The sequence below is a fragment of the Ctenopharyngodon idella genome, chromosome 6 (genome assembly GCF_019924925.1).
Source record: "Ctenopharyngodon idella isolate HZGC_01 chromosome 6, HZGC01, whole genome shotgun sequence".
Taxonomy (NCBI): domain Eukaryota; kingdom Metazoa; phylum Chordata; class Actinopteri; order Cypriniformes; family Xenocyprididae; genus Ctenopharyngodon; species Ctenopharyngodon idella.
Window position 1 is genome coordinate 4718596 of NC_067225.1, and position 22412 is coordinate 4741007.

Sequence of the window (22412 nt, forward strand, 5' to 3'; positions counted from 1 at the left end):
TATTCATTCTAATCTATCCCCTAATCCTACCCATCACAGAAAACTTCCTGCATTTTTACATTTTCAACAACCATCACCTGTTTTTCCTCATGGGGACCAAAAAATGTCTCCACAAGGATTTTGGATATTGCCATCTATTATTGTTGCTAGTTCTGTTGTAGGAAAATCATCCCGACTGTCATGTACAATTTCGCCATCTAGTGTTCGGTGACTGAACAAACAGTAGCCTATTAATTTCTTATCCATTTTGTCTATCAGTGGCGAATAGCTGAAGTTGACAGGAATCAGAATGTATTATTAATACATATTTAAAGCTTAAAAACAAATAAACATAACCACTAATCTTCTATTTTATTTTGTAGTCTATTTATATGATTTAAAATATTTTCTTTTGGTGTCATTATTATTCAAGTCTCCATAGCTTGTTTGGTATATATTGAAAAAAAAATTGCTTATATTTCAGCCCATAATTCCACATTAATTAAGTCTGAAAATATACGCAAAAGCACAAATCTATGCTGACCACAGGGAGCGCTTGTCATCTTGTTCTTTCTTGACACCGTAGCGCCATCGTGCGTCAAGACGCGCAACTGCACCTCAGACTGGGATGGGCAGAGCAGCGCTCCTCCGCGCACGAGAGCAGACGGATGTTATTTATGGAATAAATATATTGGGATGTACTAGGTAAGTGTTGCGCTGTTTTTTATATACTAATCACATTTTTTATGAACATATCCGTTTTAAATTTTAAGAGCAAATATTTCGCTTTATGGAAAGGAGTAATTGGCTGTCATGAGCTCTAGAGGCGACCGATCTGGCCTATTACCGACTGGAGGTCTCTAACGGCGTCTGATACGTGATGAAAATAGTAGTACACTTATTTAAAAATATTTAGGCCTATGCATGCGTCGATTTGTAGGCTACTTCTCCTCACGAGCGTCATATCTGCGCAACGTTACGTATTTAAGAACTATGTATTAAAATATGCGCTGGGTGTATATAGTGAGCGACTGTCTCTTAGAATAAACATCATATCTGTCATTACCGGTGCAGAACAAGGCCAATGCTTGAAGGCAGAGGCGGAGACTGATGCTCCGCACACACGCAAATGATGCGCTGCTTCTCGAGATGAGGATGCATGTATGCATATTAGGTGGTTTCATCTAAATATTTCCGCTCAAAATTTAAAAACACACGCTACAGTACATTCTTCATGATAATGAAACTTCTTTTTTAGCGCATTATAGAAATTAGTAATTTTTTGCATTACAGAAATGATAATGGAACTTCCCCCATTACAGTAACGGGAACTGGGCAGATGGATTCAACTGGCATGAACATGTATTGCTAATTGGTCTCATTTTTCTGATGCATCATGTTCTTGACACGATCTCTTATAGTCTCTTGTGGATTTCTATACAGTCTTGGATCATATCACTTTCCACTTTCCCAGGATTGGTCAAAATTCAGAATTGAAAAACTGGCCCCCTTTGGAATCATGAATTGGAATGTGAATTGAATTGGCCTAATCCAACAGGAAGTTGAATTCGAATTCTGTTGCAAGTACAGATTCCATCCCCAAAAATTATATGTTCCTCCACCCTGATTTACAAAAGTTAATTATTACATAGGCTATAATGAAATAATATCTTATAGGGTTTTTTTTTTTCAACTCTGTCAACCAAACATTCAACATGGTATCAGTCAGATGGCAATACAATGGCACTGAATGATTACTATAGGCTACTTAGTACTCCCAGGTACAATAAATAAAAAAATAAATAATATGGTGATGCCATTTTATGTTTTGTGTAGGCCTACTGTTAGTGTTTTGATACTAAAATGTCTTTACCTGCAGTATAAAGTCATTCACAAGCTGCAAAGATCTTCATCACTGGAAACTGAGCTTCTTCATCGCTGAGCTTTAGCAGTTTGTTTTTATTGATTGTAGGTAGCCTAAATATCCACTTAATCCACTGCTCTTTTGTTCTAAAAGTAGCCTTATCATGTTTGAAACAGCAGTAAGAAAGCGATTCAAACGATTCAGTGTGTGAGTAAACTGTCCAAATAATTCAGCTTGATTTGCTCAACCGTTTGATCAATCCATGGAAAATAACCCATTCAAAATAGAGTTGGAAAGTCTGATTCATTTCAAACCAGTTCTTTGCCAGTCTATCAGTTCTTTTTACGTCATCATGTAATTCTGACATCTTAGTTGTTGTGTGCTCAAACATTAAAACCAGTTAACTGCTGCAGTCAGATCCGATTTGCAAAGTGGTTTGAGCGGTTAATTGCAAATAAGATATAGCAAAAACAGATATCATGGGTTTTAGGACCATATTATTTCCTTTCTAGTTGGAGTGTTGGACACATTTGAGTATACTGATTGAGTGGCTTGTGAATCATTGCTGACCCAAGGCACGAAATGTCAAAAGATTCAGTCCAATTTGATAAACTGGTTCAAATGATACACTGAAATGAGCCGGATCAAAAGAACAATCACAAATTGGGCCTTTTGATTCGAAACAAACTAAACATGAATGCTTAAAGGGTTAGTTCACCCAAAAATGAAATTTCTGTCATTAAGTACTCATCCTCATGTCGTCCCAAACCCTTAAGACCTTCGTTCATCTTCGGAACACAAATTAAGATATTTTTGTTGAAATCTGAGGGTTTCTGAATCACACATAGGCAGCAACATCATTGCACCTTTTGAGGTTCAGAAAGGTATTAAAACATCGTTAAAATAGTCCATGTGACTACAGTGGTTCAACCTTAATGTTATAAAGCAACAAGAATACTTTTTCTGCGCAAAAATAAAACAAAAATAACAACTTTATTTAACAATTTGAACTGTTGTCATACGCAGTTGACGTAGTGATCGCAGTTCATCGCTTCTGTGTTTACTTCAGAACGTGTTGGCCGATGCTGTACATTTGAGCAGCACGACGCATGCGTGTGATGCTGACGCAGGTGCAGCCCAAATTTCGAGACCACGCGGACGTTGCGCGTACAACAGCACATGTGCAAGCAGAACAGAAGAGTCCACTAGGTGGCAATACGCACAGTACTGAGCACAGTGTGCAGTCGTCGAAGAAGAGTATGGAAAAAGCCGATTCAAAAACAAGATGAGTAAACTTAGAAGCATAACCTTCTCCATCGTTTTTGATTCCTGTTCTTTTGGTGTATCTTCTGAACTATGTTGCAATGGTGGATGCACTATTTTTCTTCTCCAATCCTGCCCAGCGAATGTCCCATTGATGACACAATGTCTGGTCAGAGAATAGAAAAAATTGTACTGCACATGTGTCGAATTCGGTGATCCGTGTGCATCCATGGCCGAGTATACTTTGAAAGATGCGCGGACACGACTGCGGACTCTGCTCTGGGCTGTGCACGTTCATGTGTTTTGAAGGAGGCATGGCTTTGGAGACGCTCTGAAGGGAGGGTGGGATCTTATGCTTTCAAAGCTAGCTTGCTATTGCTAGCCTCTCTGAAATTGCCTACCCTACCTTTAAATATTGTTTGTGAAAATGATTTTCAGGGTGGTGTATGGTAATCTCCCTTGCGAGAAAAGAATTTATCAAAGATTTTCTGACGCTTATCCCAGTGAAATTGGCTTGGTAATTTTGTTTTTATTACAGAAAATGTACAAAATTTGTAAAAATATATACAACTCACAACTACTATGAAAACAAATACACATATATAAGGGAAAACTATTTATGCCAGGGATAAAAAAATTACACTTGATAAAAAAAAGAAGTTAAAGGGTTAGTTCACCCAAAAATGAAAATAATGTAATTTATTACTCACCCTCATGTCGTTCCACACCCATAAGACCTTCGTTCATCTTCGGAACACAAATTAAGATATTTTTGATAAAATCCGATGGCTCAGTAAGGCCTGCATTGCCAGCAATAACACTCCCTTTTTCAATGCCCAGAAAGCTACTAAAAACATATTTAAAACAGTTCATGTTTCTACAGTGGTATATTATAAAGCGACTAGAATACTTTTTGTGTGCCAAAAATAACAAAACACTGATTCATGAAGCTTCAAAGCTTTACGAATCATTTGTTTCGAATCAGTGGTTCAGAGCGCGAATCAAACTGCCAGAGTCACATGAACTATTGAAGTTTCAAAACAATTATGACATAACGAAGCCTCGTTTACTGAAATCATGGGATTTTGGCGCTCTGAATCACTGATTCAAAACAGAAGATTCGTAAAGCTTCGATGCTTCATGAAGCAGTGTTTTGAAATCGGCCATCACTAGCTATTGTGGAATAAATTCACTATTTTGTTATTTTTGGCGCACAAAAAGTATTCTCTTCACTTTATAATATTAAGGTTGAACCACTGTAGTTACATGAACTGTTTTAAATATGTTTTTAGTAGCTTTATGGACATTGAAAAAGGGAGTGTTATTGCTGGCGATGCAGGCCTTACTGAGCCATCGGATATTATCAAAAATATCTTAATTTGTGCTCCGAAGATGAACGAAGGTCTTACCGGTGTGGAACAACATGAGGGTGAGTAATTAATTACATAATTATCATTTTTGGGTGAACTAACCCTTTAAAGTGACAAAATGCTTCGTAAGTTGTTATTACTTTTTTGTTTTTAATACTATCAAAAGTAGTGCCATAATGTTTGTTTAATTTCTCGTATAAAAAGTTCACAATTTGTCTTAGCTTTAGCCCATTTCTGATATTTTCCAAGTAAAATAAAAAGTTGTATGAGAAACCTTTGGAATCAATGGTATATATATATATATATATATATATATATATATATATATATATATATAAATAAAAGAGAGAGAGAGAGAGACGTGAGGTTTTTTTTTATTGGTATAGGTCAGCATCACTTATTTTAGTTTAGTTGAAAGTCTTAAAGAAGAGACCCTGATTTCACCCTTTTTAGAGGAGAAAGAGTTTAAGTTGTTAGAGAAGTCAGCTGCTTGTCTGGTGCTTAGCAATAAATTATCCAATTTCATTAGGAATGGAGGAATTCGCTTCCACCGGGTATATTTAGCCTCATGAACTGCACTTTAAATAATACAAACCTATATTATGGAAAGTATTGCTCATGTCAAGCTGTATAGCTCCACTGTCATATTGTTGAGACTAGGCTCTATCAACATACTGTATGTATTTGTTTGTTGATAGTGAATAATGTTTGTCAATCAGTATACTTCAGTATACAGTATACAGTATACATTACTTTATTTCCTCCATATTCACATAAAACAAGTTAAGTTGAGCTTATCTAATTCATTTACCAGTCTCTGTTGGCAACAGCTCTTCTCTGACCTTTCAACAGAATGACCTAGAGAGAGATCAGGAGGAAAAGAGGAGGCCTGGTTAAGTCAAGATGAGTTTGACATCCTGGTTCTTAGTGAGCGGTGGGGGAATAAGGCACCGCCTTCCCCGGGAAATGATCTTCGTGGGACGGGATGACTGTGAGCTTATGCTACAGGTAACTCGATCTCTGTTACTCATACACAAGCAGGAGAACGTCATTGTCCCTTCAAGTGTACAGTCAGTTCTCCCTGGATCCATAACTGCATATTGTAGGCCTATATGGTACTTTACACAACTTTGTTTCACTTAGTGTGTTGTGTTAAGAGCTGTTAGATATGTAAGATTATCTAACATTAAAGTTAACATGCCATGAAAGTAGACAAACTAATTAAATATCTGTTGTAATGCTCGCCCAATCAACCTTCTTAAAGGGATAGTTCACCCAAAAATGAAAATTTGATATTTATCTGCTTACCCCCAGGGCATCCAAGATGTAGGTGACTTTGTTTCTTCAGTAGAACACAAATGATGATTTTTAACTTCAACCGTTGCAGTCTGTCAGTCGTATAATGCATGTCAATAGTAACACAATCTATGAGAGTAAAAAAAAAACATGCACAGACAAATCCAAATTAAACCCTGCGGCCCGTGACGACACATTGATGTCCTAAGACACGAAACGATCAGTTTGTGCGAGAAACCGAACAGTATTTATATCATTTTTTACCTCTAATACACCACTATGTCCAACTGCCTTGCACACGGCATCCGGTGTGTAAGGTGTGTACGCGCTCTGGCGTAGTTTAAAGGATTAGTCCACTTTCAAATAAAATTTTTCTGATAATTTACTCACCCACATGTCATCCAAGATGTTCATGTCTTTCTATCTTCGGTCGAAAAGAAATAAAGGTTTTTGATGAAAACATTCCAGGATTATTCTCCTTAGAGTGGACTTCAGTGGTCTCTCCAAACGGTTGAAGGTCAAAATTACAGTTTCAGTGCAGCTTCAAAGGGATTTAAATGATACCAGACGAGGAATAAGGGTCTTATCTAGCGAAACAATCGGATGCCGTGTGCAGGGCAGTTGGACATAGTAGTGTATTAGAGGTAAAAAATTATATAAATACTGTTCGGTTTCTCACACAAACTGATCGTTTCGTGTCTTAGGACATCAATGTGTCGTCACGAGCCGCACGGTTTAATTTGGATTTGTCTGTGCATATTTTTTTTACTCTCATAGATTGTGTTACCATTGATATGCATTATACGACTAACAGACCGCAACGGTTGGAGTTAAAAAATCATCATTTGTGTTCTACTGAAGAAACAAAGTCACCTACATCTTGGATGCCCTGGGGGTAAGCAGATAAACATCAAATTTTTATTTTTGGGTGAACTATCCCTTTAACAAAATCATTTTTCTTTAATTTATGGTAAAGTTGGTGCCAAATGAGCTGAGTGATTGCTTGTATTTGTATTGTATCCTGTATTTTATACATATTATTTATTTTTGACGTTCTTTATTGCTAGAATGTAAAAAAAGCAAATTTTGAAGTATATTTCATAATTTTAGTAACTTGTTTTACTTATCATATACTGAAAAAAATATTGCATTTAAAAGTTTCTGACCATGTTTTATACTCTATTTGTGTGAATTGTTATGCAGAATATTTCAAAGAATTCAAAGATAATTTCCTCCAGCCCACCTTCACTTAGAACCAAGCATCCACTAATCTACAGAATATTCTTTATTCCCATAATGCATTCACTTCTCTTTATATTCTTTAGTCTCGTAGTGTTGACAAACAGCACGCCGTCATCAATTATGAAGTAGCTACAGATGAACATAAAGTTAAAGACCTGGGCAGCCTGAATGGGGTGAGGAATGTGCCTGTTTATAATAGATATTAATTTTGTTTTCACTGGTATGATGAAAAGCATATGGTGAAAGCTGACCTCCTTTTCTCTCCTGTAGACCTTTGTTAATGAAGTTCGTATACAAGAACAGCAATATATTACTTTGAAAATGGGTGACAAGCTACGGTTTGGCTATGATATCCTTTCAGCACAAAATTTGATGGTTTGGTTTGTTTTGTTCCACTGTAGTTAGTTTGTACAATCACAATATAACAAGTTGTCTACATTTAAAATTTTAAGTATGTACTATGTAATTACGATTGGACCAAGTATGTTATGCATTTACATTTCTATATAAATTTGTTTCCTCCTTAACACATCTTACATACCAACCTATTTACCGTAGTGCGTGGAGAGTTACATGTTCCAGAGGAAGCGCTGAAGGTGATACAAATGCTGTAATACACAATCATTCAAAGATTTGTTTTTTGAAAGAAAGCAATACTTTTATTCAGCAAGGATACATTATACTGATCAAATGGGACAGTAAAGACATTTATAATGTTACAAAGATTTTTATTTCAAATAAATGCTTCTGTATGTTCTATTCATCAAAGAATCCTGGAAAAAAAAAAAATGTAAAGCAGTTTCCACAAAAGTATTCAGCATCACAACTGTTGATAATAATTTTTATACATCATTGATAATAACAAGAAAGGTTTCTTGAGCAATAAATCAGTATATTAGAATGATTTCTGAGTGATCTTGTGACACTAAAGACTGTGATACTGAAGTAATGATGACAGCTTTGCCATCACAGGAAAACAGTTATTTTAAATTGTATTTATATTTCGCAAATCACACTTTTTACTGTACTTTTGATCAAATAAATGCAGCCTTGGTGAGCATAAGAGACTTCTTTCAAAAACATAAAAAAAAAAAAAAAACTTACTGAACCCAAACATTTGAACAGTAGGTAATCAGTATGTGATCAATATCAATCAGATTTACAGCACAGCACTAACTACAGTTATCTGGGCATCGACATCAGCGCTTCGGGAAGCTTCGGTCTGGCTGTCAAAACACTGAGTGAAAAGGCTCGGAGGGGTTTTTATGCTATAAAGTCACGATACGGTCACTTAAAATTACCCATTAAAACTTGGATAAAATTATATAATTCAATAATAAAACCAATTCTTTTATATGGATGTGAAATTTGGGGACCAGTACAAAATTTTAGAAATTGGGATAAAACTTCAGTAAAAAAACTACAATTGGAAATTGGCAAAAACATTTTAGGGGTTCACAGAAACACGTCCAACAACGCCTACAGGGCTGAATTAGGCTTGTACCCACTGAGCATTGAGATCCAGAAGAGATGTGTTCAGTTCTGGCATCACCTCCATCAGTCTGATCCTGATTCAGTCCAATATAAAGCCCTCCTCGCCAATGAAACCTCAGCACAATCCCATCCTCTAAACACACTCGCTCTTCAACTTGTCCATCAAACTCAATACCCAACTGACCACAGCTACAACCCCAAAACTATTATTAAAGAAATTGACAAAAATCTAAAAGATACTCATGATGAATCACTAAAAGCACATTTTGAACTCCAAAATAAACTCTAATGTTACTCGACCCTAAATAGAACCAATAAATTGGCAAATTATCTATTAATGAAACAATTTAAAGAAAGACAAATCCTCTCCAAATACAGATTAAGTGACCATGATCTAGAAATAGAGAGAGGAAGACATAGACAAACATGGACAGCGAGAGAGCAGAGGATCTGTAGACACTGTGATCTACAGCAAATAGAGGATGAGAAACACTTTCTACTCATCTGTCCTAAATATCACAATGTAAGAGAAACATTTCTCCCCAGATTTCTCCCCATTTCTCCCACTGATTCCATCATTCATTGAACTGAGTGATACTGAGAAAATGCCCTTCATACTTGGTGAAGATGATAGCAGCGCTTACACTAGCTGCAAAATATGTGTTAGCCATTCACAACATTAGAGATGGATAACTCTCTAGAGAGACCTGCTTTATTTATTCATTTACTTAGATGGATTTATTTACTATGCTACATATGACATGATGTATACATATATGTTTTGTTTGTTTGTTTATTTTATTATTTATATATATTATGTTAATGCTTTGGCAACATTGTGATTCACAGTCATGCTAATAAAGCTCAACTGAAATTGAAATTTACAGGACAACATACTGTATCTAGTATTCTGTAGTGACTTTTTTACATTCACCTTCATGGACAGCACGAAAAGTTCACCAGTCAGCTTCAGCTAACCAAGAAGCCTTCACCATCAGCGGAAACCACCAAAAGTCCAGAGGTCAAAGGGGCAGAGGGAGGAAAAGATGCTGAGGTTAGACCTTCAGAATCAGCACCAAAGGCAGAAGAGAAGGTGTCAGGTGAGTAGAAGATGGGTGGTTTGTGAGTTTACAAGAGTTACATTTAGCTTACCAAACTTGAAGTATCTCCAACTTTCAGCAGGAGACATAGCTATGCTCCACAGAGGAACCCCTCTTTATGGACAGCCATCTTGGTGGGGTGACGGGGACGCAGACGATGAAAATTCTGCAACACATGATGCAAAGGCCTCTGAGCAAAAACAAGTTAGATCTGAAACAGGTAAGATTGTTGTCATTGTTGTCGTGTTCAATTAACTGACTTCATGAATGCCACCTGCTCATGTTATGTGTTCATGCAGGCCATAAAGACACTGCAACAAAGCAGGAGATGGGGCCAGTAGTCACAACACAGAATTCGGGGTCCCAGGAACCAAGCTACTTTGAGATCCCCTGTAAGGAGACTCCTCTAGTCGGGGGCGACACAGGAGAAAGCATCCCTACCAGCTTAGAGGCAGTTGCTTCAGCTTCCACAATCCCTGCGTCGGAGGGCGGAGCACATGGACATGCCTCCTTCACTATTGAGTTTGACACAGTGGCTTCAGGGAAGGGCAAAGAGCGAGCCTCAAAGGGTGCCCAAGACCATCGACAGCGGCCGAAAAGAGGGGCAGGAGAGGAACTGAGTGCCTTGCAGGCTGCCATGGTGGCAGCAGAGGTAAAGGTGGCGGACTGGCTGGCACAGAATGAGCTGCCACTGGCCCGCTCTGAATCTGTTGCTGAGGATGATGGAGACAGCGTGAAGAGTGATGTGCCGGTTCAGCTGAGGAGCCTTAGAGGTAAGGTGACAGAGTTACTGATGACTCTATTTGTGTAATGCTGCTCAAAGAGACACGTATAAGGCTCAAAGATATATGAATGTCCATGTACAGGTGCATCTCAATAAATTAGAATGTCGTGGAAAAGTTCATTTATTTCAGTAGTTCAACTCAAACTGTGGAACTCGTGTATTAAATAAATTCAGTGCACACAGACTGAAGTACTTTAAGTCTTTGGTTCTTTTAAATGTGATGATTTTGGCTTACATTTAACAAAAACCCACCAATTCACCATCTCAAAAAATTAGAATACTTCATAAGATCAATAAAAAAAAGGATATTTTAAATAGAAATGTCAGGCTTCTGAAAAGTATGTTCATTTCTATGCACTCAATACTTGGTTGGGCCTCCTTTTGCACTGCTCAGGTGTAATGGAAGCACAGGTTGCTTTGATAGCGGCCTTCAGGTCATCTGCATTGTTGGGTCTGGTGTCTCTCATCTTCCTCTTGACAATAGATTGTCTATGAGGTACAGGTCAGGCGAGTTTGCTGGCCAATCAAGCACAGGAACACCATGGTCATTGAACCAGCTTTTGGTACCTTTGGCAGTGTGGGCAGGTGCCAAATCCTGCTGGAAAATGAAATCAGCATCTCCATAAAGCTTGTCAGCAGAAGGAAGCATGAAGTGCTCTAAACTTTCCTGGTAGATGGCTGCGTTGACTGTGGACTTCAGAAAACACAGTGGACCAACACCAGCAGCTGACATGGCAGCCCCCCAAATCATCACTGACTGTGGAAACTTCACACTGGACTTCAAGCAACATGGTTTCTGTGCCTCTCCACTCTTCCTCCAGACTCTGGGACCTTGATTTCCAAATGAAATGCAAAATTTACTTTCATCTGAAAAGAAGACTTTGGACCACTGAGCAACAGTCCAGTTCTTTTTCTCCTTAGCCCAGGTAAGACATCTTCTGACGTTGTCTTTGGTTCAGAAGTGGCTTGGTACGTGGAATGTGACAGTTGAAGCCCATTTCCTGAAGTCGTCTGTGTGCGGTGGCTCTTGATGCACTGACTCCAGCTTCAGTCCACTCCTTTTGAAGCTCTCCTAGTTCTTAAATCGGCTTCGCCTGACAATCTTCTCAAGCCTGTGGTCATTCCTTTCACTTGTACACCTTTTCCTACCACACTTTTTCCTTCCAGTCAACTTTCCATGAATATGCTTTGGCACAGCACTCTGCGAACAGCCAGCTCTTTCAGTAATGACCCTCTGTGGCTTACCCTCATTGTAGATGGGCAGCAAGCTGTAATCATCAAAATGAAAAAAAGTCTGGAAATATTTTACTTTATCTCTAATAAATCTAGAATATATTTAAGTTTTACTTTTTGAATTAAATTACAGAAAAAAAAAACAATTCATGATATTCTAATTTATTGAGATGCACCTGTAAAAATTGAGTTTAAAACACATTTAACAAGTAACGTTACTCAGAAAAATAATATTTGTATTCATGCAGATATGTTAAAGGGGACATATCATGAAAATCTGACTTTTCCAGGTTTAAGTGCTATAATCAGGTCCCTGGTGCATTTACCAACCCAGAAAATGTGAAAAAGGACAACCCAGTAACTTTGTTTTGGCGAGCCTTTCTTTGCAAGCATGTGAAAAAACGAGCCCACTAGTGACATAGGAAGTGGATCTTATTATAATATTACCGCCCCTTAATCTGCATGTTTCCACCCACAGTGCCGTCATTTTGTTTTCGCAAGCGACAACGGTGTACTAGTTCGAAGGCCATGGCAAAAGTTCAAGCAAAGCATGCTAACTGTTCTGCTGTTGGTTGCACAGATGAGCACAGAACACTATTTAGAGTCTCGTTAGCTTGGATAGCCTGCAAGTTGACCCTGGCAAGCTCATTTGCTCAAAAAAGGAGCGTTTCTGTCCAAGAGATATTTTGGAAAAAATATTAGACCATTCACAGCATTTGATAGCAATCATAAACGTTAGCCTGTGTGTATATGGCTCTGTTTGGCAAACAGGTACACTATGTATAGTGGGCATCCATACAGGTTTTGCACAAAGGATTAACATGACGGCATTTGCTAGTCGATGAGTTGAATCAACTCCACAGCAACTACATAAATTTATCCACTAACCATTCAGAAACGTCCAGTTGCATTCTAAAAGTTGTAACTTCTTCCTGAGTCTCGCCATCAGTGTCCGACTCTGAATTGAACAATGTAAGGCTGAACACCTTTACTGACAATCGTCATTTTGGCTGCGTGAGATTCTCCAGCTTTGTTGTTGTTGAGCAACCGAAGAGCGAGCTGTTAAACCTCCGCCTTCTTTTGAAATTGAAACAATCAAGTAAAAAGTGATATTTTTAAGTAAAATCTTTTGTTATACCTTGAATACATGTGAGTGTACCTTATTATTTTTAAAATATATTTTTAAAGGTAAATAGTTGTTGTTGTTGTTTTCACACGACCCCCCTGCTACCTCCTAAAATATCAGATTATTTGACTTTATGACAAGACAAGGTTAGTTCAGGTTGCAAAATGTCATGTGGTGCAACTCTGACGTTTATGAATAAGTAATTCATCATATTTGATGTAATATCCTATATACACATATATATATATATATATATAGATGCAGCCAAAAAATTGAGTAGCAATTCTTTGACCAATAAATAACGAAATGCCTTCTGGATGCCATTGGCTGTAGTCACAAGTGACTGGTCATGTGTTTTGCTCCATACTTCTTTATGTTTCGCCCCTTCTTTTTCAGGCAGTAAACATGAGGATGGCACACAGAGTGACTCAGAGAATGCACTGGGAGAGCAGCTCAGTAACCGGAGGGCATTCCTGCAGGAGCGTTATAGAGGAAGGCAGGGTGTGCAGAAGACAGAAGGCCTTTTCTATGGGAGGGAAGATCTCTTCCAGTACAAACCATCATCTGTAGCTAAAAAGATGGAACCAGTAGGAGGTGAAGTTGGAAAAAGAACTAACCGTTCTTCCCCACAGAAAGCCAACGTGCCCAGAGAGCAAAGCACTGGGTCTCAAGAGACTCCAAATAGGGGACATATAGATGACCAAAGCGACAGAGGGACCTACACCATTGAACTGGAAAATGGCAATGCTGAGGAGGAAGAGGCCAGGCGTATGATTGATAAGGTAGACCTGCAGAAGCATAGAAGTTATGTTTTATTGTATGGTTGAAGATGTCAAAACCAATAGACTTGGAGTTCTTTTTAAAATCGCAACTTTTAGATACTGATACGCAATGATGGTGCAGAATGTGTTACTTTTTAGGTTTTTGGGGTGGAGGACAACCAAGCCCTGACTAAACTGCGTTTTCCAAAACACCAGAAAGACAGAGGAACTATCTGTCCAAGATCTGGATCCATGGAAAACAGACAAACTGGTTATGTAGGTGCAGAGGTATATCAATAATATTTGCCACACTTTTTTGAAGACATTTTAGTATCCTTGAAGATATTCAGTAAAGAACATTGATATCAGTTTCAAAAGAAACTATGTAGATTTCTTGGAACCACAAAGATTCTTTTCCAATTTTTCCTAATCATTTGTTTCTGAGATTTTTGAGACAACTAAATTTATTGTCCATTTTCCTCTTTAAAAGGTGCTACCAGATGACTTGGTTGTAGTAGGTGGTCCAAGGTGGGTCTCACAGTGGGCTAGTCTAGCTGCAAGTCATATACGGACCGATCCTGAGGGATCTGGGGGTGAACCCACCATGCTTTCCACAGATGAAAAAGGTTCACGGGCATCAAACAACTAAAAAAAGCTCTTAGGTTTTGTATTATGATTCGATTTTGACAGATTTTCTTTTTGTTTCAACAGCTGATATCAATGCGTCTGAACGTAAGAGAAGGACCCTCCCGCACCTCCCTTCTGAAGACTCTGCTATGGATCCACTGGCTCCTGAGGGCACACAGAGCCAATTCAGACGACCAGTCCCTTCATCAGAGAAACAAGATCTAGAACTTCAGGAGAAAGTAGATAAGCTCAATAGAATCTCTAAAACTGGACAAAGAGTTTCAGGAATGGCCACAGCTGTCATGGATGTAGATCGGTCCAAAGTGAACAAGCCAACTCCACCCAGAATCCAGAATAAAGTTGGGCAACAGGGGACTCATGCTAGACAGATCGAGAAGAAACAAGAAGATGGGAGACGAAAGAAGGGTGATGAGGACCGAGAGAAGACAGGGAAGCCGCTACTGAGACAAGAGAGCTTTACAGTGGAACGGCCAAGTGCTAATGTTCCCCTAGAGCTCATACCTTGCATCGATGGGCCTGGTGCCTCAACCCAGCACAGGGAAATGGCTGTCATCAATGAGGGCATTGATGCTGCCACTATACTAAAAGACTCAGAGGCTGTGGCTGCTTTTCTGGAAACCACTTTATCAGACCTTGCAGATCCACCGAGCTACTCCCTGGAGGGGTCTGTCTCACCTGAATCTGACATTGATACGACAAGCACAGTCAGTCAGGCTGGTGGAGAAGGAGGGCGTAAAACAGCCCAAAGGAAACGTTCAGCTGGAGGTCCAGGCCGTGAAACAGCCAATAAGAACACCAGCGCCATAGAAAGGAAAGGCAAAGCTCACCCCTCTGGCTCAGCTGGCTCCAGGGCTTGGACATCTCTCGATCTGACAGATGATGACTTGAGCTCTTCGCTTGCCCAAGACGCTACTTTGGTAAAACGACCTCAGGGCCGGGGTCAAAATATTAGCTCTAAGGCAGAGCCAACAAGTGGCAAGAGCAAAGGAGCAAAGACGACTGTAGCTCCTGCACCAGCCACCTCTAAACCATCCACCCTTCCCCGGCCCAGACCCACACGCTCTTCCCTTCTTCGCCGTGCACGACTGGGCGAAGCTTCTGACACAGACCTCGCTGATGTCGATCATATGTCTGTTGCTTCAGAGGCCTCTACCGCCAGTTCTGCATCGAGACCTTCGGCTGGACGCAGGACCCTCTCTCGGATTGAAGCACTTGCTCAGCCAAGAAGGCCAAGAGTGTGCTCTCCTTCAGCTCGAAGTGACTCAGAGGCTACATCAGGCAAGATCAGGGGCTTCGTCCCACGCCCTGCCCCAGAGAGTGCTCTACGACTCGGTCTCCGCTCTACAGCAGCCTCATCCTCTGTGGCCGTCCCCAGAGCGAGAGCTAACAGCGCTTCCAAACTGCCTGATAAGTGTCCTGGTGCTCCCAATGTTCAAAATACACCTGCAGGTCAGACCTTTGGGGAAAATATACTAGAAAGGATAATTGGCCGAAATTGTTCCAACTAAAACACTCTTCTTCTGTAATATGTCTTCCTTATAGCTGGTGGAAGGTGGCGCCGGGTACCTATCGAATATGCTTCTACCTCAGAGGATGAGTATGGCTCCAACCGTCACTCCACTCAGCACGGTCGTCTGCGTCCAATGGCTCCACGGGTAACCCAGCTAGGGGGTTCAGCCCCTGCAACACCCAGCCCTGGAGGCATCTCCATGCTACGACACCAGTCTAGCAGAGAGCAGGATGATTACATGAGAGACTGGACTGCCCACAGTGAGGAGATTGCCAGGTAATAAAAAGTGGCCAGTGTTGGGCAAGCTACTCAAAAAGTTTAATGAACTAAGCTACAAACTACACAAATCTGCTAAGCTAAGATGAAGCTAGCTTTTAGAGCTAGCTACTATACAAGCATATAAAAAGTAGTTCGCTACATTGAAGCAACATTATAATATTTAAAAATGTGATTTGTTCAATTGAGTGATTGACATTTGTTGTTCATGGCTGTTTGTTGAGGTAATAATTAATAATAATGTGTAATAATTAATAAACATTACCTCACATCCTACTATCATGCCAAAACACTTTAATAGGAACACAGCATAAAAATCCATTTTAAAGAGTATTTATAGGATGTGCGTGTGTATTGTATTCACACAAGGTACAATAAGAAATTTACAGTACTGTTCAAAAGTTTTGGGTAGGTGCGACTTTTTTAAATGTTTAAATGAAAGAATGCTTATGCTCACCAAGGCTGCCTTTATTTGGTCATTAATACAGTAAAACAGTAGTACTGTGAAATATTATACAATACAATTTAAAACAACTGTTTTCTGTTCGAATTTACTTTAAATTTTGCGATGGCAAAGCTGAATTTTCAGCATCATTACTCCAGTCTTTAGTGTCGCATGATTCTTCACATATCATTTTGATATGCTGATTTGGTGCTCAAATAAAATTTCTTATTATTAACAATAATGAAAATGGTTGTGCTGCTTAATATGTTTGTGGTAACAGTGAGTGATCCATTTTTTGATGAATGAAAAAATTCTCAAGAACCACATTTATTTAAAAGAGATATCGTTGTTAACATTTTAAATGTCTTTACGGTCACTTTTTTGATCAATGTTATGCATCCTTGCTATTAATTCCAAAAGAATATTACTGAACATTAGTGTATGTTGGAAAAACTCAAATCAAACACAAACTAAAAACTGTTGTCAGACCTATATCATTGTGGCCAGCGCTGTGACATGTGGTATAGCAGCACTGCAGGTCCTTTCTTGATCCTGTTCTCCTCTCGATTGTCACAAATACTTTCTTCATCTTTAGTGATGCTAGTGCCTACTGCTTATGCCTTAAAAAGTCTTATCAGCTACCTTTGTATGATAAATAAAATGTACTTTTACTCATAATACAAATAATTGTTGACCTAGTAAATGGTTGATTTAGATCATGAATCATACTTTGTATTCCTTTGTTCCAGGATCAGTCAAGACCTGGCTAAGGATCTGGCCATGTTAGCACGTGAGATTCATGACGTTGCGGGCGAGATTGACTCTGTTAGTCCTTCCTCTGCTCCCTCAGCTTCAGTGAGAAGACAACTACATCATTACCAGAGCCATGGGCATCTTCTATATTTATATGGACCATTTAATTCTTTGGTGCCTGTAGAGATGAATATTAATACATCTCGACAAGTCTGTTAAGGACTTTGATTTTGCATACTGTGCATTGTTCACAGAATTAATTCAGTAGTTAATTAAATGCGTACTGGCATATTGATCGTTTAAGAGATTATGATTCGAAACAATTTTTCAAAAACCATTTTTAAACACTGCATTTTTAGATATATATTGGAAGATTTTCAATATAGAAAATAACAATACTACTGCATTGTGTAATCAGTGATGTAAGCACTTATCTTTCTACCTCTCTCAGGTTGAGGATCGTGTGTTTGAGGATGTTCTAGGCAGTGCTCCAGAGATCAGTGGCAGAGGTGTGGAACTAAGACCTCGCGGTGCTATCAGCAGTCAAGATCCCCGCGCCATCCGCCGTAGGACCTGGAGCAGAGATGAGGTAAATCTGCTGAATCTCAAAAATCTTAGAGCTTGAACTCTGTTAGTCAGCGTATATACATACTTACTATATAATGTATTACTAGAAGTTCCAATTTATTTTGTTACTTGTGTTCCACAAGAGGGTGCTGAAGTTATTTTTTTTGTCTGTCATAACAAAAAGCAGGATCTTGACACGTGTCTCTGAATCCATCTTATTTCTTACAGTGACAGCATATGCTTATTCTGCATTCACAGGGTGTGTTGGACAGTTTGCTGTTGGCATCAGTCTCCCAGCTCTCAGCAAAAATCAAACAGGCCATGGAAAAAACAGCCAACAAAATCAGGTACACTGCTACTAAAAAAAAAAAAGTACATAGCTTTAGTTTTTAATAAAACCTGTGAATTTAACATGTTAATTTAGTAACATTAATCATTTGAATTAGTTATTGTGTAATAAATTTGACTCCAAAATTGTAAACTATTTTTATTTAATTCTTTACATTTTATGTCATGTTTGTTAAAATTGTCTTCACGGAATATGTGTTATAAAAATGATCCTTGTGCATCTCTGACCATGATTTGATAGCCTTGTATTATGTAAAACATTCATAGTTTTAGTTCTGCACAGTCTTTTGGAAGGCCACATTTTGAATTATAACTGTTCATACAGGATTTTATTCAAAGACAAAGACCGAAAGTGGGAAGAGATTGAAAGCAGACTGCAGGCAGAGAATGAGGTGCCTCTCCTCAAGACCTCTAATCAGGTGAGAGGGGAGTATTTTTTGAACAATGATCAGAAAACAGTGATCATCAAACTCAGGATTATATTATATTATATTATATTATATTGTATTGTATTGTATATTGTTACTAGGGTAGAGTGGGGTAAAACGCCCCCTTAGGGTAAAACGCCCTACTGTTTTTCCCAAAATAACCAGTATATACGTTAACTAAGTTAACAAGAGTGATATAGAAGTATTCACTGTGAAGCTTACATTGGTAACATAACTCAGAGAAAACGGATTTCATAGTAAATGATCTAATTTTCAGCAGTAAGAAAAAAAGTGTTTTAAACTTTGTTGTTTTGCAAAACATAACATGATATGAGAGTAGTAAGGCCTGTAGTTAGGGAGTACATGGTATGTATGGAAAATATAATTATATTTTCAGCTTCCAGCCACTTGAGGTAAAACGCCCCCAGGGGGCATCACTTCCCACTATCATAATTACTGTAGTTACCATGTTCTGAACATCACATCCTTTGTTTTTCCATCAAATGTAATCTAACTAGGTGGTTGAATAAAAATATTTGGACTTTATATTTAAAGATTACCTCAAGTTAGCATCAGCTAGCTAGTTAGCTAGCCAGTTAGCATCAGCTAACAATGTTTTTAAAATAGGCTGATTTTCAGCATGGTTCATTAATACATATTCATATTTATCTACTGTTATTTTGGCTTGTCTTTAATTTTAAGCTAAAACTGTTTGTACTCTGATTTTGCTGTAAATGTATAAAGAAAATTGCTTTGTCAGAGTGGGGGCATTTTTTGTTTTGTTTTTTAACGGGGATCATTCCTCCTGTACTCTGATTTTGCTGTAAATGTATAAAGCAAATTGCTTTGTCAGAGTGGGGGCATTTTTTGTTTTGTTTTTTAACGGGGATCATTCCTCCAATGATGGGGAAGTTGTCCTGATGTTTTGGTAGATTTCAGAGTTCATACATCACAGGCACCTCAGCTGAAGATCTCTCAGTTTAATTGGACTGAGCTTTTGACACATGGTTTGTCACCGCTCAGATTAGGCCTGAGGCGTACCAACTCTGCTCAATGACAGGGCAGTAAATCTAACTCTGTAATGCAGGCTGGCCTGAACTGAACTTGGAACTTCTGAAATGAAGAAGCTGTTGAGCAGTGGAGGAGCACAAACGACCACAACGACAGAGCGCTGACAGAAAAAAAAAATCTCTTGGCTTAAACTGCTATAATATTTACATAATGTGTTTACCCACAACCATATCAGTGCTATGAATCTGAAATTTCAGCTACATTATTTTAAAAAAGTCATAGTAGTTTACACAAAGCATCAGAATTCTCTGTTCAGTTTGCTGTAAAGGTTTGATTATATCTAAGATCTGGCAGCTTATGAGGGTTTTCTATTCAGTCTTTTTTATTTTATCATCCTCAGGAGATTTCTTCCATACTCCAGAATCTGAAAAGAGTGGAACGACAGTTGCTAGGTAAGCAGTACTGAGGTGTTCTTGTCTTGTCCATATATGTTTAATGTCTGCCTTGCAATATCCTCCTGAGACCCAACAAAAAGTCTTTGGTATTTAGTGTTTTTTTTTTCCTGTCATTATATTGTGTGTACATATAGACCTATAGTATGTAACTTTGTATACTTGTATGATGTGAAAATGTGTATTTGTTAATTTATTATTATTATTAAATATATATAAAAAGGGTCATTTTTATTTTTAGACCGTTTACTTTGAAGTCTGGTAGTGTGTGATGCCCAGTTTTTCTCTGTAATCATTTACAAAGTCTGCAAAGTGTATGATGCCTAGTGTTTTAAAATCTGTTCAGATTTTATGCAGTCATGCAGTTTATTCCAGCCTTTAAAGCAGCTTTATTAGGCATCATTACCAAACCACTACGTTTTTGACAATTTTAAAACATTTTATAGTGTTGTTTTGTTTTGTTTCGTTTTATACACTACCATTAAAATGTTTTGGGCGGTAAGATTATTCAATGTGTAATATGTTAATTGACTGAATGATTTATTGTCTTTAGATGCATTGGTGAATGACTATATAATAGAATAACTCAATAGATGTATTTTTCTTGAACTTCAAATCACTAGTAATTGATATCATGGTGGACCCTGATGGCACGTTGGATGCTCTGAGCAGTCTGGGTCTGACCAGTCCACTTATGGCTGAGAACAGAGTTAGTCCAGGCTCACAAGGTCCACCTGGCAACCAGGCTGCGGAAATATCAGCCAGTTCGACCGCACTGCCCTCTGCCTATTCAGAGGTTGCAGAACGAGATCTCGGCCTGCAGGAGAGGAGCAAAGAGCAGAACATTGCCGATCAAAACTGAATTACTCCGAACACTTTACACAGAGATCCTGCGCTGGTTTTCAAAGGCCAGGTCATCAGGACTTTTATGTGAATAATGTGAGGTATGCTGTAAAACTTCCTATATGGCATTGCATTTAAAAGTTTGCTTCATGAATTCTATATATCCATGGACGTATTTTCAAAAATTACAGAAAATATTTTGAAATATCAATCAACTGTAACACCCTGTAGTTAATGTACACAAGCATTAAAGTTGCCCCTATTATGCTATTTCAAAAGTTCCTAATTTTGTTTTGGAGGTCTCCTACTGTAGGTTTACATGCATCCAAGGTCAAAAAAACACTTTAATTTTCTCATAATATACGTTGCACATCACCTCTTTTCTCACAGTATCTGAAATGATTTGATCAAGGATTCGTTCTCTCTAAACCCCTCCTTTCTGACAGCCTACTCTTCTCTGATTGGTCAGATGGCCCAGTCTGTTGTGACTGGTCTGCCATTTACAGCGTGTGTCAAAAACCAAACGCCTATTACCATATCTGAATTTCAGCTTGATACAGAGTGATACAAACAGTAACAATGGAATCGGTTCTTTCTTTTGGGAGACAGTAACTCCATTTATTTTGCACTTTTGGCTTTTACATTCACAAACAGCCATATTACACTCTGCATGAAAGGGAATATCCGAAAAAAGCATAATAGGGGCATTTTAATTATATTGTCAATGTTTGTCTATATAATCGGCAGTACTGTAGATGTGTCCAGAAAGATATTGAGCACATGACTGGAAGTGAAATGTGAAAGACATAAGATGCGATTTACGCAAAACTGACTTCATGTTGTGTATTGTCAAGTATTTAGCCACACAGGGTTCAAAATTAACACTCTCTGAGACCAAATTGCCCAGTTGGCCCGTATTTTGATTAAGAACAGCAAGGTAATATGTGATTCAAATCAAACCATGTACTGAAGAAAACATATGTCTGACAACTTGTACCTCAGTAGAGAATTTTCCATCATAAGTTTATCTAGGATACATAGAGTTTTTTTTTCCCATAACTTCATGTGGAGACACATATGTGGAATATTTCTCATATTAAAGGGATAGTTCACCCAAAAATGAAAATTCTGTCATCATTTACTCACCCTTATGTTGTTCCAAACCTGTATGAGTTTCTTTCTTATGTTGAACACAAAAGAAGATATTTTGAAGAATGTTGGTAACCAGACAGTTGACGTTGACATACTATCCCCACCCCACCTATGGAAGTCAGTGGCTACCGTCTGGTTACCAACATTCTTCAAAATATCTTCTTTAGTGTTCAACAGAAGAAAGAAACTCATACTGGTTTGGAACAACATAAGGGTGAGTAAATGAAGACAGAACTTTAATTTTTTGATGAACTATCCCTTTAAGGCACCAAAACTAATATGATGAGCAAAATTACACAATGACCTGCAATGTTTTTTCACAAATATGCAATGATGAAATAGCTAAATAATCCCATTGTCATGAGGTCAATATATGTACTGTATGTATATGTGACCCTGGACCACAAAACCAGTCATAAGGGTCAATTTTTTAAAATTGAGATTTATACATCATCTGAAAGCTGAAT

The 22412-nt window shown here is 38.3% G+C and overlaps 1 protein-coding gene across 3 annotated transcripts; it reads left to right on the top strand.

Annotated features, from left to right (window-relative positions):
- Positions 1-569: 569 nt before the first annotated feature.
- cep170ab (centrosomal protein 170Ab) lies at positions 570-21838 on the top strand. 3 transcript variants are annotated; one of them, XM_051898075.1, is made up of 19 exons: positions 570-684; positions 5329-5484; positions 7098-7187; positions 7285-7363; positions 7552-7610; positions 9455-9608; positions 9688-9828; positions 9908-10381; positions 13148-13533; positions 13672-13800; positions 14003-14138; positions 14224-15609; positions 15703-15946; positions 17141-17246; positions 17596-17733; positions 17970-18058; positions 18385-18478; positions 19899-19950; positions 20574-21838. In XM_051898075.1, the coding sequence occupies exons 2-19, from the start codon at positions 5380-5382 to the stop codon at positions 20810-20812; spliced, it is 4101 nt and encodes a 1366-aa protein (XP_051754035.1). In that variant the 5' UTR covers positions 570-684; positions 5329-5379; the 3' UTR covers positions 20813-21838. The 3 variants fall into 3 exon arrangements, with proteins under 3 accessions (XP_051754035.1, XP_051754037.1, XP_051754036.1); XM_051898077.1 differs by having other exon boundaries at positions 17141-17216; XM_051898076.1 differs by having other exon boundaries at positions 9691-9828.
- The last annotated feature ends 574 nt before the right edge of the window (positions 21839-22412 follow it).